General features: G+C 37.7%; 3 protein-coding genes across 3 annotated transcripts; 1 reads left to right on the top strand and 2 right to left on the bottom strand.

Moving 5' to 3' along the window:
* Window positions 1-14: 14 nt before the first annotated feature.
* Window positions 15-6956, bottom strand: prdx3 (peroxiredoxin 3). Its single transcript, XM_061040906.1, has 7 exons — window positions 6803-6956; window positions 4669-4780; window positions 4370-4511; window positions 4117-4252; window positions 3831-3934; window positions 376-541; window positions 15-203 (listed from the first exon to the last, which is right to left on the bottom strand). Exons 1-7 carry the CDS (start codon window positions 6836-6838, stop codon window positions 153-155), a joined length of 747 nt encoding a protein of 248 aa, XP_060896889.1. The 5' UTR covers window positions 6839-6956; the 3' UTR covers window positions 15-152.
* Window positions 6957-7410: 454 nt separating this feature from the next.
* Window positions 7411-10480, top strand: sfxn4 (sideroflexin 4). The gene is made up of 14 exons (XM_061040909.1): window positions 7411-7589; window positions 7744-7809; window positions 7895-7951; window positions 8057-8083; window positions 8484-8538; window positions 8687-8712; window positions 8803-8856; window positions 8942-9004; window positions 9109-9177; window positions 9304-9394; window positions 9634-9749; window positions 9825-9910; window positions 9995-10112; window positions 10193-10480. Exons 1-14 carry the CDS (start codon window positions 7551-7553, stop codon window positions 10268-10270), a joined length of 945 nt encoding a protein of 314 aa, XP_060896892.1. The 5' UTR covers window positions 7411-7550; the 3' UTR covers window positions 10271-10480.
* On the bottom strand, window positions 10439-15425 carry dennd10 (DENN domain containing 10). Its single transcript, XM_061040907.1, has 10 exons — window positions 15260-15425; window positions 15121-15175; window positions 14636-14832; window positions 14470-14549; window positions 14229-14377; window positions 13717-13828; window positions 12778-12878; window positions 12541-12648; window positions 12372-12466; window positions 10439-12282 (listed from the first exon to the last, which is right to left on the bottom strand). The coding sequence occupies exons 2-10, from the start codon at window positions 15164-15166 to the stop codon at window positions 12115-12117; spliced, it is 1056 nt and encodes a 351-aa protein (XP_060896890.1). The 5' UTR covers window positions 15167-15175; window positions 15260-15425; the 3' UTR covers window positions 10439-12114.
* Between the last annotated feature and the right edge of the window lie 1724 nt (window positions 15426-17149).

Genomic DNA, 17149 nt, shown 5'->3' on the forward strand with positions numbered 1-17149 from the left:
ACATCAATACAATGCACATGATACACAAAAAGCTTTATTTTATAAAGAATAGATTTATTAGTGTGTTCTGATTTGTACGAGTATAGACAACTTAAATGGTAAACTAAGTGTACACAGGTTTTGGATTGGCTAAAAGAGCTGTCATCTTTGTCTTAGTTGACTTTCTCAAAGTACTCCTTAGAACCTTCTGGGGTTGGTTTGATCTGAAAAGTAAACAGATAAACAAAAAACTTGAAAAAAAACAACATTTTTTGGTTGCTGCTGTCTTACAGAAGACCTCGTGCACATTTCAAATGACAATGAGCACACTAAAGGAAAGTGAAAAATAGAAATACTTCAGTTTTTAAAGAATAGGTTGATTTTTAAAGACCTCACCGTTGGGGACTTGGGGGTCCAGCTGGCTGGACAAACCTCGCCATGGGTTTCCACAAATTGGAAGGCTTTCACTAAACGCAGTGTCTCTTCTACACAACGGCCCACGGGAAGGTCGTTCACACTCATGTGCTTCACCACACCATTTGGATCAATAATGAACAGGCCCCTGGAGGACAACAACATAACATGCAATATCAACATCCGTTAAAAACAACAGTTGTGTGTGCTCAACAAAAAAGAAATACAGGCAACAAGAAGGTTGAGCATCACAGAAATCAGTACTAAAGATAAACAGCAGGAAACAACAGCTGTAACAATAATAACAGTCATATTCCCACACATAACTTCGATTACAGTAAACATACAGTAGGCTTGTTTTTTTATGTTTCAGTGTAAATCAGGAGTGTCACTCTCATTGGGGGGGCATATTTGTTCAAATAAGACCTCATGGTCGTTTGTTTGTTTGCCAACATCAATAAAACCTAACAAATTGATATAGAATATAATTCATTTAAAAGGTAATTTGTGAGCACTGCATGTTTACATACAGTGGGTACGGAAAGTATTCACACCCCTTTACATTTTTCACTCTTTGTTTCATTGCAGCCATTTGCTAAAATCAAAAAAGTTCATTTTATTTCTCATTAATGTACACTCAGCACCCCATCTTGACAGAAAAAAAACAGAAATGTAGAATTTTTTGCAAATGTATTAAAAAAGAAAAACTGAAATATCACATGGTCATAAGTATTCAGACCCTTTGCTGTGACACTCATATTTAACTCACATGCTGTCCATTTCTTCTGATCCTCCTTGAGATGGTTCTGCTCCTTCATTGGAGTCCAGCTGTGTTTAATTAAACACAGGACTGGACTTGATTAGGAAAGGCACACACCTGTCTATATAAGACCTTACAGCTCACAGTGCATGTCAGAGCAAATGAGAATCATGAGGTCGAAGGAACGGCCCAAGGAGCTCAGAGACAGAATTGTGGCAAGGCACAGATCTGGCCAAGGTTACAAAAGAATTTCTGCAGCACTCAAGTTTCCTAAGAGCACAGTGGCCTCCATAATCCTTAAATGGAAGAAGTTTGGGACGACCAGAACTCTTCCTAAACCTGGCCGTCCAGCCAAACTGAGCAATCGTGGGAGAAGAGCCTTGGTGAGAGAGGTGAAGAAGAACCCAAAGATCACTGTGGCTGAGCTCCAGAGATGCAGTAGGGAGATGGGAGAAAGTTCCACAAAGTCAACTATCACTGCAGCCCTCCACCAGTCGGGGCTTTATGGCAGAGTGGCCCGACGGAAGCCTCTCCTCAGTGCAAGACATATGAAAGCCCGCATAGAGTTTGCCAAAAAACACATGAAGGACTCCCAGACTATGAGAAAGAAGATTCTCTGGTCTGATGAGACCAAGATTGAACTTTTTGGCTTTAATTCTAAGCGGTATGTGTGGAGAAAACCAGGCACTGCTCATCACCTGCCCAATACAATCCCAACAGTGAAACATGGTGGTGGCAGCATCATGCTATGGGGGTGTTTTTCAGCTGCAGGGACAGGACGACTGGTTGCAATTGAAGGAAAGATGAATGCGGCCAAGTACAGAGATATCCTGGAAGAAAACCTCTTCCAGAGTGCTCAGGACCTCAGACTGGGCCGAAGGTTTACCTTCCAACAAGACAATGACCCTAAGCACACAGCTAAAATAACAAAGGAGTGGCTTCGGAACAACTCTGTGATCATTCTTGACTGGCCCAGCCAGAGCCCTGACCTAAACCCAATTGAGCATCTCTGGAGAGACCTGAAAATGGCTGTCCACCAACGTTCATCATCCAACCTGACAGAACTGGAGAGGATCTGCAAGGAAGAATGGCAGAGGATCCCCAAATCCAGGTGTGAAAAACTTGTTGCATCATTCCCAAGAAGACTCATGGCTGTACTAGCTCAAAAGGGTGCTTCTACTCAATACTGAGCAAAGGGTCTGAATACTTATGACCATGTGATATTTCAGTTTTTCTTTTTTAATAAATTTGCAAAAATTTCTACATTTCTGTTTTTTTTCTGTCAAGATGGGGTGCTGAGTGTACATTAATGAGAAATAAAATGAACTTTTTTGATTTTAGCAAATGGCTGCAATGAAACAAAGAGTGAAAAATGTAAAGGGGTGTGAATACTTTCCGTACCCACTGTACATAACATTAAAAGTACAAGTCAGACAGAAAACACTTAACTATCTTTGTAACATAATGTAAAAAAAAAAATTAAAATGAGATTGACATCTCCCTCAACAATAATTACATTTTGTATTTAAATGAAACATTACAAATATTTCTGTTCAAGGATATAAAATGGCAAACCATTTACAGATTGTTTTGATAATCATAGATTTTTTTTTAACAACTGGATGAAAATATGTTTAAAAAATATATTGTTTCATAAAAATCTAAATAAATATTTTTCAAAACGTTCTCCCTATCTCCAATACCTCTCCCGGGGCCTGAAACTTTGACACCCCTTGAACACTGTGGATCTGAGAATAATTACACTGACATTGTGCAAGTTCCCCAAGTACCGTAACTCTTACTATTTCAGAATAATAGTAATAGAATATCAAAATATGGCCGCCTGTAGCCTAGTGGTTAGTGCCCACGCCCATTGTATGGAGGCTGTAGTCCTCCAAGCGGGCAGCCCGGGTTTGAATCTGACCTGGGTCTCCTTTTTCACATGTCATTCACCACTCTCTCTCTCTCTCCCCAATGTCTGACTCTATCACTGTCTTATCAGTAAATAAAGGCCCAAAAAGCCCAAAAATGAACCTTCAAAAAGAAGATCAATGTTAAATACACAGACAGCTGACAATATGGAATTAAATAAAAGCTGTTGACACAATCAATGTTCGCTACAAAACCAATTATAGCAGCCTTAATGGTGGCAAGACCGTCACAGTTTGGGTAGATGGCCGTTCGTCATGAGACTGGATCTGCCCAAGATTTCTGCCTCCTATAAGGACGTTTTTTCTTTGTACTATAGCGACGAGTAAGGTCTTTTACCTGCTTTTTGTAACATAACAATGAGTAAGGTCTTTTACCTGCTTTTTGTAACATAACAATGAGTAAGGTCTTTTACCTGCTTTTTGTAACATAACAATGAGTAAGGTCTTTTACCTGCTTTTTGTAGTGTCTCTAGATAACACTTGTTATGTATTCACTATACACATTAAGATTGATTGAGATTGAACTGTTGTTCAGGGACAAATCATTTGGATTTGAGACATCTGTCTCCCTTTTTCTTTATTTTGTAATCATTGGATTAGATATAATGATAATGTTACACTAGGCAGAAAACAAAACATAAGGTAGAAATAGATATACCTGTAACTGGTGTTGGAAATAAAATCTTTCATTGGGTTTTCTTATCATGCTCTGGCTGTTAGAATCCCAGATTCCCTAGATAACTTACCTCAGTGCAATGCCTGGACCCTCCAGCAGCACCCCGTAATCTTTGGAGATCTGTTTGTTGAGGTCTGACAGCAAGGGGATGTGGATGTTCCCCAAGCCTCCAGTCTGACAAAACATACAATCAGAACTATTAGATTAACTCTGACGCTTAACTACTGCTGATCAATTAACAATGAATTATTTTCAGATGATGTCAGCATTGCAACGTATTGTAAACACAACACACACACACTGTGCTTGCAGGTAAGTCTTCTACTAAAGGCTCAGAGGATGAATGAAAAAAACACCTTGCGTGGAGTGTTGATCCATGCCAGGTGAGTAAAGTGAGAGTCTACAGAGACACCCACCACCTCACAGTTTACATCGTGGAACTCACTGGCTTTGTCACTGAATGAGATGATTTCTGTTGGACACACAAAGGTGCTGTAAAATGACAAAGAAAATTCAAGGGCACTGTTAATACAATGTTCACTGCAGTGGTAGACATTTATTTCAATCAAAGTGAGAGAAGGTGATTATGTTAGTGTCACAAATACTCACAAATCCAGTGGGTAGAAGAAGAGGACCAGGTATTTTCCCTTGAAATCAGCGAGGCTCAAATCCTTGAACTCCCCGTGGCTGACTGCTGTGGCCTTAAAGGCTGGAGCCGGTTGAGTGACAGCAGCGGCCCATTTGGATGTGCCTGATGCATAGAAGTCAAATACAATATATTCATTGATACCATTATACTGGCTCAAAACACAAATATATTCAGTTGACAGACAAATCAACATCTGAAAAGCTTATATAAGTAGTTGTCTATCTGAGCATGATGTGAGGGTATTTGTTTGGATACATACTGGTAGAGAAACAGGCCTTCTGAAGTGCCGGACTCATGAGAGTTCTTGCAGACCCAGATAGTCCATGTTGACAGGCTGCTGTGACCTTTAACCCTCCAGCTGCAACCCTTGCCTATAAATTTAAATATTACATTTTAAATGAACAATACAATATTGCAATAAAAACTACAAAGATTATTTGGTTAGTAACTTGACAGCCTGTTTTGGGTTTCCAATATAGGTCAACAATTCAGAAAAAATGTGAATTCAGTTTACACCATAGACTGAAAATATACATATATATACCGGTACAGTTATATGTGCTTTTGAAGATACAAAGTGGATTAATTAGGGCTGCAAAACAATTGAATTTTTGAATCCCAATTAATCTCTAAATTTCAATAGATAATCACAATAAATTCCTAGTTTCCCGTTGAAAGATACACATTTTTGGGCTTTTATTTTGAATTGCTGTACTTTCTATAGCTGAGGATTCTTTACCTGCTATAGAAATTAAACTCTGCTTTTATTTTTGAAATAAAGGAAGGACCTTCTGATAGAACAAAGGCTACCATATTTACTTAACCACAGAAAAAGGGAACCTCGCAACAGATCAAAAACTGGACGAAAACAGCTCAAATGAACGTAAAAAAAAAATGAGGATTTTACTTTTGACTTGTGAATTGAGCTGCCTGAGAAGTTTTGTGAAATGAGACTTTCAAAGATGAAGCAGTCATTATTTTCCATCACTGTGACTACAGGCATCCATGGTGCAATTAATGAAATCAATCTCAATTTAAAAATTATTATTATCAAAAATGAATGCATTCATTTCAGACCTTAATTAATTGTGATTAACTAGTTAATGCTGACAGCCCTTGTATTAATCTGTTCTGAAATGTTGAGTTTGTGTGAAGGAACAACATGTGGATTTCTGGAAAAAAAACAACAACAACTAGTTGAAAAACAACTAGCTGACCTGTGGGAATTCTTAATATTGTGAGTTTATGAGTTCTGCTGAAATAAACATTAGACAGGATTCTTGTGTGAAACACAATGATTGTACTGTTAATCCTTATTTAATTAAAATAATTTCATTGTAAGGTTTTCTGCAACTGAAGATAATCTGATATTAGAACAGGATCAGGATATTCATTTTGTGAGTGTTGGTGTTCTCATCTTGATTGTTTAGTGTATGTTGGTCAGATGTCTAAGCTGCTGTCTTTCTCATTTTCTTTCCAAAGACTAAAGTCCTTGAGGATGTCAAATGTAAAAATGCAGCATGAAACCATCTTAGCCAAATGTAAACATGCTACTTTTATCACTTTAATAACCATGTCTTCTGATGTGACCTCATGTCAGAGTGTTGTCTTTTCAAAGTCTTTTTTAGTGTATGGTTGACATTAGAGCACATACACTTCATGTTATGTATGCACATACAGGGTCACACATTACAATAAGACAATCTCCACATACTGTTGACAAATGAAAAACCAAGGCTAACATCATGTAGTTTAAACACAGCAGAGGCCATGACAGTGCAAAATACCAGGATCCTGAAAACAGAATGCAGCCATCGTTACAACAACTGAAACTCTTATCTCCACTTCTGCAGCTCTGTCTGCATGAAATATTCCGTTAAATACACACTAAAGACTTTCAAACAGCATGATTATTAACTTTGGTTGGCCAGTTCTGTACAAAATAAAAGATTGCAAACAGAAAAAAACTAAAGTAACGAGTTTGTATCGTCTCTACACAATAAAAGCATAGATTGTAAAAAGTGTCATTGCGTTGGCTAAGTGCATTAATGTGCACTAAAGTATTTCTGACACTAAGTTTCTGTTGACACTAAGACGTTTTAATGTAAAACCGTGATGGGCTTTTGCTGAATACCTTATAAAAGTCATATATTATCCAACATGTATTTCTACCATATTGTCAAGGCTGGTTTATGGAAAGGGACCAGAGGGCTGAAAACGACAGTCAGGTCGTCCATTGGTTGAAATGTGCGACACACACGACATACTTCAGTGCAGGGGTCACGTGTTCATTGTTAGAAGATATCATAAAGGGTAATGGACTATTAAAAAGATGTGAGACGAAAGAGTTAATAATTGAAGTTGAATGTTATGTTATTAAAAGTTACACTTACAGAGGTCCCGAGGAGTCTACCGATGGTGGCTGCCATTTTGGATTATGTCAGAAGAGGGCGGGTTGAGCAGGTCTTCAGGTTCACGTGGTTGAAGTCAACCTGCTGATACAATTAAGAAATACATAAATAAATACATAACCTAAATAATTACAAAAATATTTACTTGCATGATATTGTCGCTTTTTGTCAAAGGAGGTGGTGAAAGATTGCTAATACTACAAATGATTCTGTTGGTAAAATGATTTGAGAGCCTCTTGAAGCTTCATTACTGATGTAGAAAAGTTTGGAAAGAATATGTCTGGACTTTGATTTATTACTTTCCTAATGACTATGCCTTCATAGATTGACAATTATGAACTGGAATAACTTAAGAAATCTGGTTTATCGATTTAAATCACAAAAAGCAACTTGTGTTAGACATGCCTCAAAACAGTTTGCACCAACTGTAATCACGGACATTGTAAAAACCATAGACTGTAAATAATAAGTTATTTACAGTCTACTTAAATAATAAGTTATTTACAGTCTATGGTTTTAACTGAACACAACTAGGATTTGATATCTCCGATACTTTCAATGTCCCTGAAGGTATCTTAGTCCCGCCCACAGCTGAACACATGGTTTCAGACGGAAGTAGAGTTTCTAACATGGACTTGACCTCCTAAAGCACTTAAGATGTATACCAGTTCAATGTAATAGCGTAAGCTGAAAGGTTTTGTTTGTTTTTTGGAGGCGTACAGTCGTTCTAATGGATCCTAATCTGCTGTATTGGAAACACGAGGGACAGGTAACTGCACAGCAGTGGTTTAACATGCAGCGCACCTTCACTGATCAGGATTCATTAGCCTATATTATACAGTTGTTTGAGATTGGACTGTGCTCACATCTCATTCCTCTGAAGTAAATGATTATCAATATGCCACCCTTGTTCTTTTTTTCAGTCTTTTCTCAGTCGACTGCGGATCTGGTTTAATCTCCTTGATCCGTCTACCCTGCTTTCCTCTGATGTAAGATGCAGCCTCTACACTGATCTTATTATCTGAGATGAGTTGACAATATGCTAAATCAAACAATGGATTCTTCCCTCCTCAGACTGAAATACAGAAGGCCTACGCTCTTCTTGGAAGGGGAGAGAAACTCAATGAAGAGGTCAGATTGTGTTCAATAAAATCTTAAACTGCACAATGGTCAGATAGTGTGCTTCATAAACCTGCCACAGATTTAAAGCTCTGTTTGTTCTGTTTCCTCCTCTAGGATGGACATGCACTGAACCTCTCACTAGTAAGAATGCAAGAAATACAAATCTGCTCATAAGTCAATATTTTTGCATATGTATATTTTTTTATTGTCTTCATGCTCTTTTAATGCCCCTCTGATGGGGGAGTAGGTGTCGGTGGGCAGTTTTTGTATCCTAGACAAAGGTTCCTGAGTTATATATTTGACTGTTAGTGAAAATGCAATAGGAGAATTTGGAGGAGCAAAAAGCACAATCCAAACAGTTACAGGACAAAATAAGCAAAGAGATCAGACGGACTGCTTTATCCAAAATCAAATGACCAGAAGTTTCTCTCAGGAGCTTAAAAGTCTTTATTTGTACAAATTGTAAATCCTCGTTCACATTTAAAGGACCTTATCGTGCTGCTTTCTGTGAAGAGACTTGTTGACTGTTCTGTGTTTACAGTCTTCTGTCCACGCTGATACTGGAGATACCCTCCCACTAGTTTTCCGTCCTCCAGGTACAGTCAAAACCTGAATATTTGAAACTCTTTAAAAATGTCAAATGATACTGTTGAAAATAAATGACATATTGTTTTTATGAATCATACTAATGAAACACTTTTTAAAAACGGATACTGATGCCCTTAATGTTGTCTTTCTTCCCAGCATTCCTGCCAATGTCGGTTCCTCTGGTATGTGAGTCGTCTTTAAAACATTTAATGACACTTTGTCACCTATGATGGTTGGGAAATGAATATTTAAAATAAGGCCTCTCTTTTCAGGTGGTTGCCAGTTTTTTGCCACACAGCGGTGTCAAACCAGCTCTTTTTTGGCAGGTAATCAAACCATCATAGTTCTAAAATGACATCATAAAGCATGTGGCTTTATTTCATATTAATGATGGAAAATGCATTCTTCTAGTTTATGCTGCAAAGTTACACGGCAGGGTTTAACCATACAAACAGAAACTCATCATCAGAGCAGGTGATGTATTCAGATATTAACTTACAGATTCCTTTTTGACTCCATGATTCATCTTCAGTCTTTGTTTCCGTTTGACTTAATCTCTCTTTATCTCTCACCACCAGGGTAAGAAGACGTCTTTAAAGCAGCTTCTGTTACTTGCTGGAACAGTTTCCTATGCAACATGTGCAGGGGTGTGTATAACCTGATTGCACTAGTGCTAACTGTGCTTTGTTTGAACTGTAGTAAAGTTTTAAGAACTCTATCATGTAAAAATGCTGCTTGTTGACTTTTATAAAATTCCTTTGTCAATGTTTCAGGCGCTCCCTCAAATTTTCATAAACAGACTTGGTATAAGAAGTGCATCACTCCAGACATTCTTTAGGTCAATACTACCAATCCCACTATCAGGTAAGTTCTTTGATATATGAAACTGGAATGTGTTAGTTTTAATAGCACTGTTTCAAACAATCTGAATACTTTATTCTGGATGTCAGATAGCAGATACATTGGCCCACTTAAAATGCATTCCAAGATAGACTCAAAACAATACCTTTACTTATTCTTCTAATGTTTCTCTAGATTTAATATCAATTCAGCTGATGTGGATCAAAACAGGGAGGACTAACATGTTGTGTATCTATCTGCAGCTGCTCTGGCCTTCTTCAGTGTGTCCACTATCAGAAGTGAGGAGTCAGAAACTGGGATCCAAGTGTTTGATTCCAAAGGAAATCCAGTTGGCCTCTCCAAAGCAGTCGGACAAAAGGTCAATACAGACTCATGCAGGAGTTAAGCCTCCTCATTGGAAACATGAGTGTAACTGTGTGTTCTCTTTGTTCAGGCTGTGAGGGAAACAGCATTGTCGAGAGCAGCGCTGTTAGGCTCAACCGCTGCTATTCCTAACCTTCTGGTTTTGCTTTTAAAAAGGTCAGTCACTTACAAATGTAGTTCTCGTTACCTGGACAAAAAAATGACTTTCCTGAATCATATTTTGTACGTCTTGTTTTACAGAACAAGACTTTTCAAGAGAAATACTCTGCTGGCAGCTCCTGTTCGCCATATGAGTGTTGCATTTGTTCTGGGCTTGATGATTCCCATCTCATTTAGTCTATTTCCACAACTGGGAAAGGTGAGACTCACAATCCTCTTGTGCTCCGATGTTTTTCCCTGTAATGAGCTCGACTGACCCTGACCTTCTTTTCTTTGCAGATAAGGAAGGAAAATGTTGAAGAGGAACTGAAGGCTGCAGCGGTTGATGGACAGTTATACTACCATAGAGGACTCTGAATTGTTGCTTTATATGGTAGACAACATGCTATTAGTGGATAGCCTCACAACTACTGTCTCAACATCATGCAGCTTAAAAGTACAAGAATGCAACAGTCTCAAAAAGAAGCCACTTCTCAGTTTCCATGTTAAAAGAATGTGTGTAAAACATCAAAATAAGGGAAAAGCTTCTTTCATAGTAAATTTATTAAATTGAATATTAGATATCTATTTTTTTGGAAATCTTAATTACCTCAATTCATGAAAATACTTTTACATTTTAAAATTACATAAGCATTTCTATGTATTGCACTTGGTATCTTATCTGAGACACAAAACATTTTGTCACTTTAAAAAGGGAATAAACTGTAGAACACTGTCAATAACATTAAACACACAATGAATAAATCAATGTTGGCACAAGGGCATTGATCACTATCTGTAATCAGTTGAAGACTGATGAGGAACCTATGACCTTTAAAAAAAGAAAACTCATTTTGAGACGGTTCATTACAACAAATTTAACAAAACTCTAAATTCATTAGTAAAATTTAAAAAAAAGACAAAGTAATTTACTTTTTGATTTACCCATGTGATATCTGACAACCTCTGTATAACACGTCATTTTTATTATCTCGCTCATTAAGTCATTCCAGCTGCTACTGCATTTATACAAACAGTAAACTGTGAATCAATGTCTAACTTTTCAGTGTGCATCCAATACTTCAGACCAGGAACCTGACTTGTGATTGGTAATAATGGTGAGTAAAGGTGAGCACTTAGGGGGTGGGAGCTGTCATCTTTAAAACATGAAGATTTATGAGCTAAAAGCACTGGCCCATTTGACTCAATTTCACAAAGTTGGAGACAAATATTTTAGACCTGTTAATGTAAAAGGATAAGTCAGATGATGCCTTCTTTTTGTCACAGAAAAAAAAACATGAAAGAACCGTCATAAACACGGTTAGTTTGGCCTCAATGGCATCGGTTCCTCCTGAAGACCTGAAAAGGTCACAAATACAGGATGTAGTTTCATTTGAATAGTTCAACTAAAACGACACAACACTTTATTTTTTTGTGTGTTTGGGACTTATTAAATTTGGATAAAAACAAAAATGGCTCTAGAGCAGGGCTCTCCAACAGCTACCGGTAGCTCACCTTTAGGTCGACCAACTGTATTAAACAAAAATAAAAAGATCTGACGACAGTAAAGGCACCTCTTCCCACTATTCATATATTTGGCCCATTAAAAAAAAGTGTAATGTAGTCATGTTTTCTTGGACATTGATGTGAATTTTCAGTAACATCGCTTACTATGTGGCATAATAAGAAGTGTAAAATATTTATGTTTTTTACTTGGAAACTTGATGTGAATTTAAGATTATTGATAAACATTGGCTTATTGTAATTTCACACATGTACAAACAGCAGTTTAATGCAGCTGATGTGTGCTGTGTAAATAAATGCAAGTGATTTGATGCAAGTAGCTCTTGGCCACTTTAATTTTTTTTAAAGTAGCTCTCAGATGAAGAAAGGTTGGAGACCCCTGTTCTAGAGTGACTATAATGCTCTATTAGTGTTTTCACAGGTATTCCAGCCAAATATGTCTTTTAATTCTGTTGGAAAAACTATTAGTAAAACGTGTTCGGACAAGAATCCTTTATAAAATGTGACGCTAGTGAGACTTTCCTCCCTGATATGAAGGTCACTGTGAGAGTGCCCTCTGCACATTGTTGTGTTAATCATGAGGGTGTCCACAAGCATTTTAGAAACAAACTCAAACTCTCCCGAGATGTAAATAACAGCAATCATAGCCCATGATGTGGCAATATCATCTTCCTGCAGTGCTGTGTCTGATTACAGGTTTAAACTCGCAAGAGCTGCTCGGCAGCTGCCAAATGGAAGAGGAAGTTCTCCGTCGCTGGAGGGAAATGATGCTGCTTTAAACCTTCCAATGTGATTTTAGAGTCTTCACACTCGTCAGCCAGAGCCACCAAATTGGCAAGGATCTCTTTAGTCTTAACAGAAATGTCCTGTGAATCAACGACGGGTTGTCATGTTAGATCAAAGAACACATCTCTTGGTAATGTTGATTAAATAAAGGCAAACTTGAAACTCTTACCTTTATGACCTGACTGTCCGACCTCTCAGCATCCTCTGCAGACTGAACAATAAGATGGCCAATGTCCTTATGTAACTTCCCCATAGCCATGGACTCTGTGATAGGATACTGAACATCAATGCTAGACTACTCTCAGGAACCAAAGCACTCTTAAAAACATATACTGTACCTTTGGCCCCCTGGGAGACTGTGATGACACTGTCTGGGAGGTTCACATACACATCAAACAAGTCCGATCTGTTGCTCACTTCAGGATCTACAAATCCTGCTACATATCCTGTGGAGAGAGCAAACATATTGGTGCATAAATAATTAACTCCCACCATGAGAGTACAGTGATCACAGTGCAGATGGTGGCTAATCACCAACTGTTAATGAGAGTCAGTAAAGTAGGAGGCAGCCTCACCAGGGCATTTCTTGAGATCCTCCAGTTCAATATCAGAGAGATGCACATATGGGTGCAGGATGGACCAGTCTTTCCTGTGCCATGTCAAACAGGGTAGAACCCTGAGGGGGAACAGGTTAGGAATGAATCACATTATTCTCCAAGTTCAATTGATAATTGACTATTGAGGTCATATTTTGAATTTAAAAGCGACCTATTTTGATTTTTAAGTCAACTCAATGTTTTAAAAAATAAATAAACACAGTTTAAAAAACTAAGTTATTTCTCCATCAGGACATATAATCTGAGTAAATATAGTACTCACTATTTCTAATTGTTTGACATGATGGTGGATTTTAATCACAAGTTGTTTATTCAAAAATACTCCCCTGATAGGTCCACATGTGGGAAGGGAGCTTAAATACTTAGAACAACATGTACTTATAGCAAATAACAAAGGTAATGTAAAGTGCATTAGATTTGATAAAATAACTATTAAATATCACACAGGTAAACTGGTAAGTATGTAAGGTATGACAATAGAAATAAACTACTTTGTGATGAGCTGATGTTCAATTCAGAGTTCTTTGTTAAAATGTATAACTTTTACACGTTCACCTTAGACTTTAAAAGTCTGGCCTCATTAAACATGAAAATCTGACATTATAATATTCCATTCATCCATAACGCTTCTCCTGTTCAGCGCAGTAAAACCTGTATCACCGGTCAACCCTAGGGGCCGACATACAGAGACGGACAACCAGTCACACTTATAGACAATTAAGAGGAACACAATAATCTAACAAGCGTGTTTTGGACTTTGGGAGGATCCTGGAGTACCTAAAGGGAACCCATGCATGCACGGGGAGAAGATGCAAACTAAAGACAGGAAGGCCCGGTACAGGTTCAAACCTTCTTGCTGTGAGGCGACAGCACTAACCCAATACATGTTAAACACACCTTGTAAACTCCAGCAATGCTTCAATTCGAGGGTGATGGACTATGATCCTCTTTTTCAGCATGAGTGCAGTATAAAGAATGATAGTCTCCATACCAAACTGAGACACCACATCTAGGGCAGAACAGAAACATGAAAGTAGAATCCATTAGACACGTTTTAAGAATTAAGAATGAATTTTATGAACTTCTAGTAATGGCAGATGTGTCCTCTCTGCTCTCTCTGCTGCTTGTTGGAAATGACAACAGGGATAACAACACTGACATGACCTGCACAACTACGACCGACTGATGTGTTTTTTTGTCACCCCTAAAAAATATTTTCATGAGTAAAAGAACAACGGCTGCATTAAAATACAAATAAATCACTAAAGATGAAAATGAATCTCACTGGCACACAACTGCACAACATGCAAGTATATGTACAAAAACACTGTGTCAATATATCAAGTTGAATTGAAAAAAAGTGAACATTATAATGATAAGTGTTCCCCTTAAGGACAGTGCTGCAGTACCTTTGACTGAACCAGCTAAGTATGCTTTCCGAACATCATAATCCTTAATTAGAAATGATCCGTTTTCATCACTCTGGCAAATTCCTTTTGTAAGGACGGTGACATAAGCCTCCATCATTTTCACTGGACTGCCATGTTTGGTGTACATCCTGGAAAAGAAACAAACCACTTAGATTCACACACACACTGTTTTTAAGTATACAAGCATCCAAAACTGATTATTCTTAACTCCTTAATGTACCTGCAGAGAACTCGACTAAGTGCAGAATACTTCTCAGGGTTGAAGTCTTTCGCTGTAACAACTATTGAAAAATGAGTGACCTTGAACGGGAGAAAAATAAATGAATGAAGATAAATAGAGATGCTACACTTTCATCATTCCTTATTCCTGATCAGGGTGACTGTACCTTGTTAAGCGCTGTGGGTTCCTGTACCTCCGACGTGGTGATGTAGTACCAGGTACGCCAGAACTGACCAAACACAAAGGTGTGGAAATCCCGGCTGTCATGCGTCAGACAGCATTTACTGAGCAGGATCTGCCTCAGGTCTGATCCCACAGAGGGATAGCACCACACCCACAGTGTATCTCCATTCACATCTTTCTCTGGATCAATGGGGGAAAAGATGAATGAATGTGAACATATTTGAAGATTCACTACTAATCACACTGACTTCCTGCTTCAAGCCTTATCACACTTAGAAACATCTCCATGAGTTTATAAAGGCATACTGCCAAAAATGAAGAAGCGATGAGCCAATTAGAGACATGGAGCCCTGATGATGATGATGATGACACTTATGGGTCACACTGGTGTCATGTGATTCTTCTGAATGTTGAGTGAATCTGAAAAGGCAACTTCGCTTGAAAGTACACAGAGAACCACAAACTTACCGATTAATCCTACACTTAACATAAGCTGCGTTTCAATTGCTGCCATGTTCCATACCTAAAAGAGTTCAGAACAACAAGTTAACAGGAGAAAAAGCATCAGGCATCAACATCACAGGACACTACCAGAACTGTGAAGTACCTTGATAGCTCGTTCTTCGTCACTTTAATACGATGCTCAACAGATGTAATAAAACAGTAAATAATGATGAAACCTGTCGGTGGCCTGCTCAGTGTTTTTATTCTGTCAACAGACTTTTCTTCCTCTCTGAGCGAAATGTCTTTCCTCTTCCGGGATACCAAGCTTTTTCGGGAGGAGACACCCTGCTAACAACCAATCATAGCTGGTGATACTTCAGTGTTAATGGTGCGTTCGTGGATATGGAAATTCTACCTTTCCTAATAATGTTTTTTAAAGCATGTTCTATCATAGCAGGTATCGGATTAAACTCAGTCTGATGTTGATCTTATAATGATTATGTTTATTTTCCTAGTTGAATCTCCTCTTTACAAATTTAAGTTAAATTGAGCCCTCACTGAAATTGACAGAGCAAGTAAAAAGGCCTTTAGTGAGCAGCAGTAGCCTTCCCCGCCTGAAAAAACATGGAACCTGAACCCCCACAAGAAGTTCCTAAGTAGGCTATAGTTTTCTATAACATTTTAGTTGTTGCCTATAGCCTACTGCAGCATTTCTTCCTCTTTTTTCTAAGATTTTGCAATTTTATCATCAAGTTGGCGCAGGATGGGTCGTCCAACCAAAGACCAGTGATTGTTCACTAATTAAGGCTTGAAATATATTTCATATTGATGTCAAGACCAACATAAGCAAGGAAACCATGTCACTGACATCATTTCAATCTTTCAGTTAAGTGATTTTATTTTGGGATCATTGAAAGGCTTTGTTTATCAATCTAGTAAACGTAGCTCACTGCTTTATTATTGAGTTTTCACTATGGTTACCTAAACGCACCATCATGGGCGCTCATACGGGAACCTTGTACACCGAGAGCTGCCAGGTTTGTTTAAACCCCCGTTCTAAGGTTTGTGACACGGTCATCCATGTTTCAATACTGTAATAAAAAGATGTATTTAAACATTGATCAAAAATAAATCCCTTAGAAATAATCTACCGAGATTAGCTACACACATATTAGAGTTCACACAGTTAATTCATTTTAGACTGTTATTCAACTTGATCACATATCATGAAGCTAGTCTACAGACAGGGAAGTGTCTTAAAACTCAATCAATCAATCAATCAATCTTTATTTGTATAGCGCCAATTCATAACAAATGTAATGCTAGTAGCAAACTTGTCTTTATTTCTTTATTTCAGAGACATAGGTCAATATCAACATTAAAAACAGTTAAAAGATATGAATTGAATAAAAGACAAAGGCAACTAGGGATGAAACCATAACAAAGGAATACGAGAATAAAGGCACATTTCCTATAGTCTCAAGAAGGAAAAAAAGTATAATTTAATGCCGGCCGAAACAGTGCCATCATGATTTTACCTGCATTCCGTTAATAACTCATATAGCCTATATGAACATTACATTTCTCAGTAGGCCTACGGCATTGACGGCTGGGACATTATTGGTGACAGGAAATTTGCTTGCACTCGTCCACTTTGCTAATTTGAGTAGATTAAAATGCATAATTGAAATCCATTTACATTTTAGCTTTACTGTATTTGCACCGTCCAATTAAGATAATGAAAGGAGCTTACATTTTAAATGTTTGCAAAAGAATAGAATAGAATAGAATAGATGTTTATTGCCATTTGCACAGGTACAGGACAGTACAGGTACATTGGAATTTTTGTGCGTTTCTCCCTGAGTCAGCTTCTACAATAAAAAGTTAAAATTATATATAAAATAGAATAGCATTATAAGAAAAAAAGAGTAGAAAAGTACAAAAAAGTAAAAGTAAAAATAAATAAGTTGTAGTAACAGTTAAGTGATTTAAAATAAACTGTACAGAAGCTATACACTGTATTAAAGCAAAGATATAATACAAAAAAAATAAC

Source organism: Labrus mixtus, chromosome 6 (genome assembly GCF_963584025.1).
Source record: "Labrus mixtus chromosome 6, fLabMix1.1, whole genome shotgun sequence".
NCBI classification, from domain to species: domain Eukaryota; kingdom Metazoa; phylum Chordata; class Actinopteri; order Labriformes; family Labridae; genus Labrus; species Labrus mixtus.

Bases quoted from the DNA above. Each gene is read 5' to 3' on its own strand.
- sfxn4 (XM_061040909.1), top strand. From the start codon at position 7,551: ATGGATCCTAATCTGCTGTATTGGAAACACGAGGGACAG. The intron at 8,713-8,802 runs GTATGTGAGTCG...CTCTCTTTTCAG, and splicing joins TGCCAATGTCGGTTCCTCTG to GTGGTTGCCAGTTTTTTGCC. The intron at 9,178-9,303 runs GTGTGTATAACC...TCAATGTTTCAG, and splicing joins CCTATGCAACATGTGCAGGG to GCGCTCCCTCAAATTTTCAT.
- dennd10 (XM_061040907.1), bottom strand. From the start codon at position 15,166: ATGGCAGCAATTGAAACGCAGCTTATGTTAAGTGTAGGATTAATCG. The intron at 12,649-12,777 runs GTGAGGCTGCCT...CTCTCTCCACAG, and splicing joins GGATCTCAAGAAATGCCCTG to GATATGTAGCAGGATTTGTA. The intron at 12,467-12,540 runs GTACAGTATATG...ATCCTATCACAG, and splicing joins AGTCTCCCAGGGGGCCAAAG to AGTCCATGGCTATGGGGAAG.
- prdx3 (XM_061040906.1), bottom strand. From the start codon at position 6,838: ATGGCAGCCACCATCGGTAGACTCCTCGGGACCTCT. The intron at 542-3,830 runs GTAAGTTATCTA...GTTGTCCTCCAG, and splicing joins GGTCCAGGCATTGCACTGAG to GGGCCTGTTCATTATTGATC. The intron at 204-375 runs GTGAGGTCTTTA...TTTACTTTTCAG, and splicing joins GGACCCCCAAGTCCCCAACG to ATCAAACCAACCCCAGAAGG.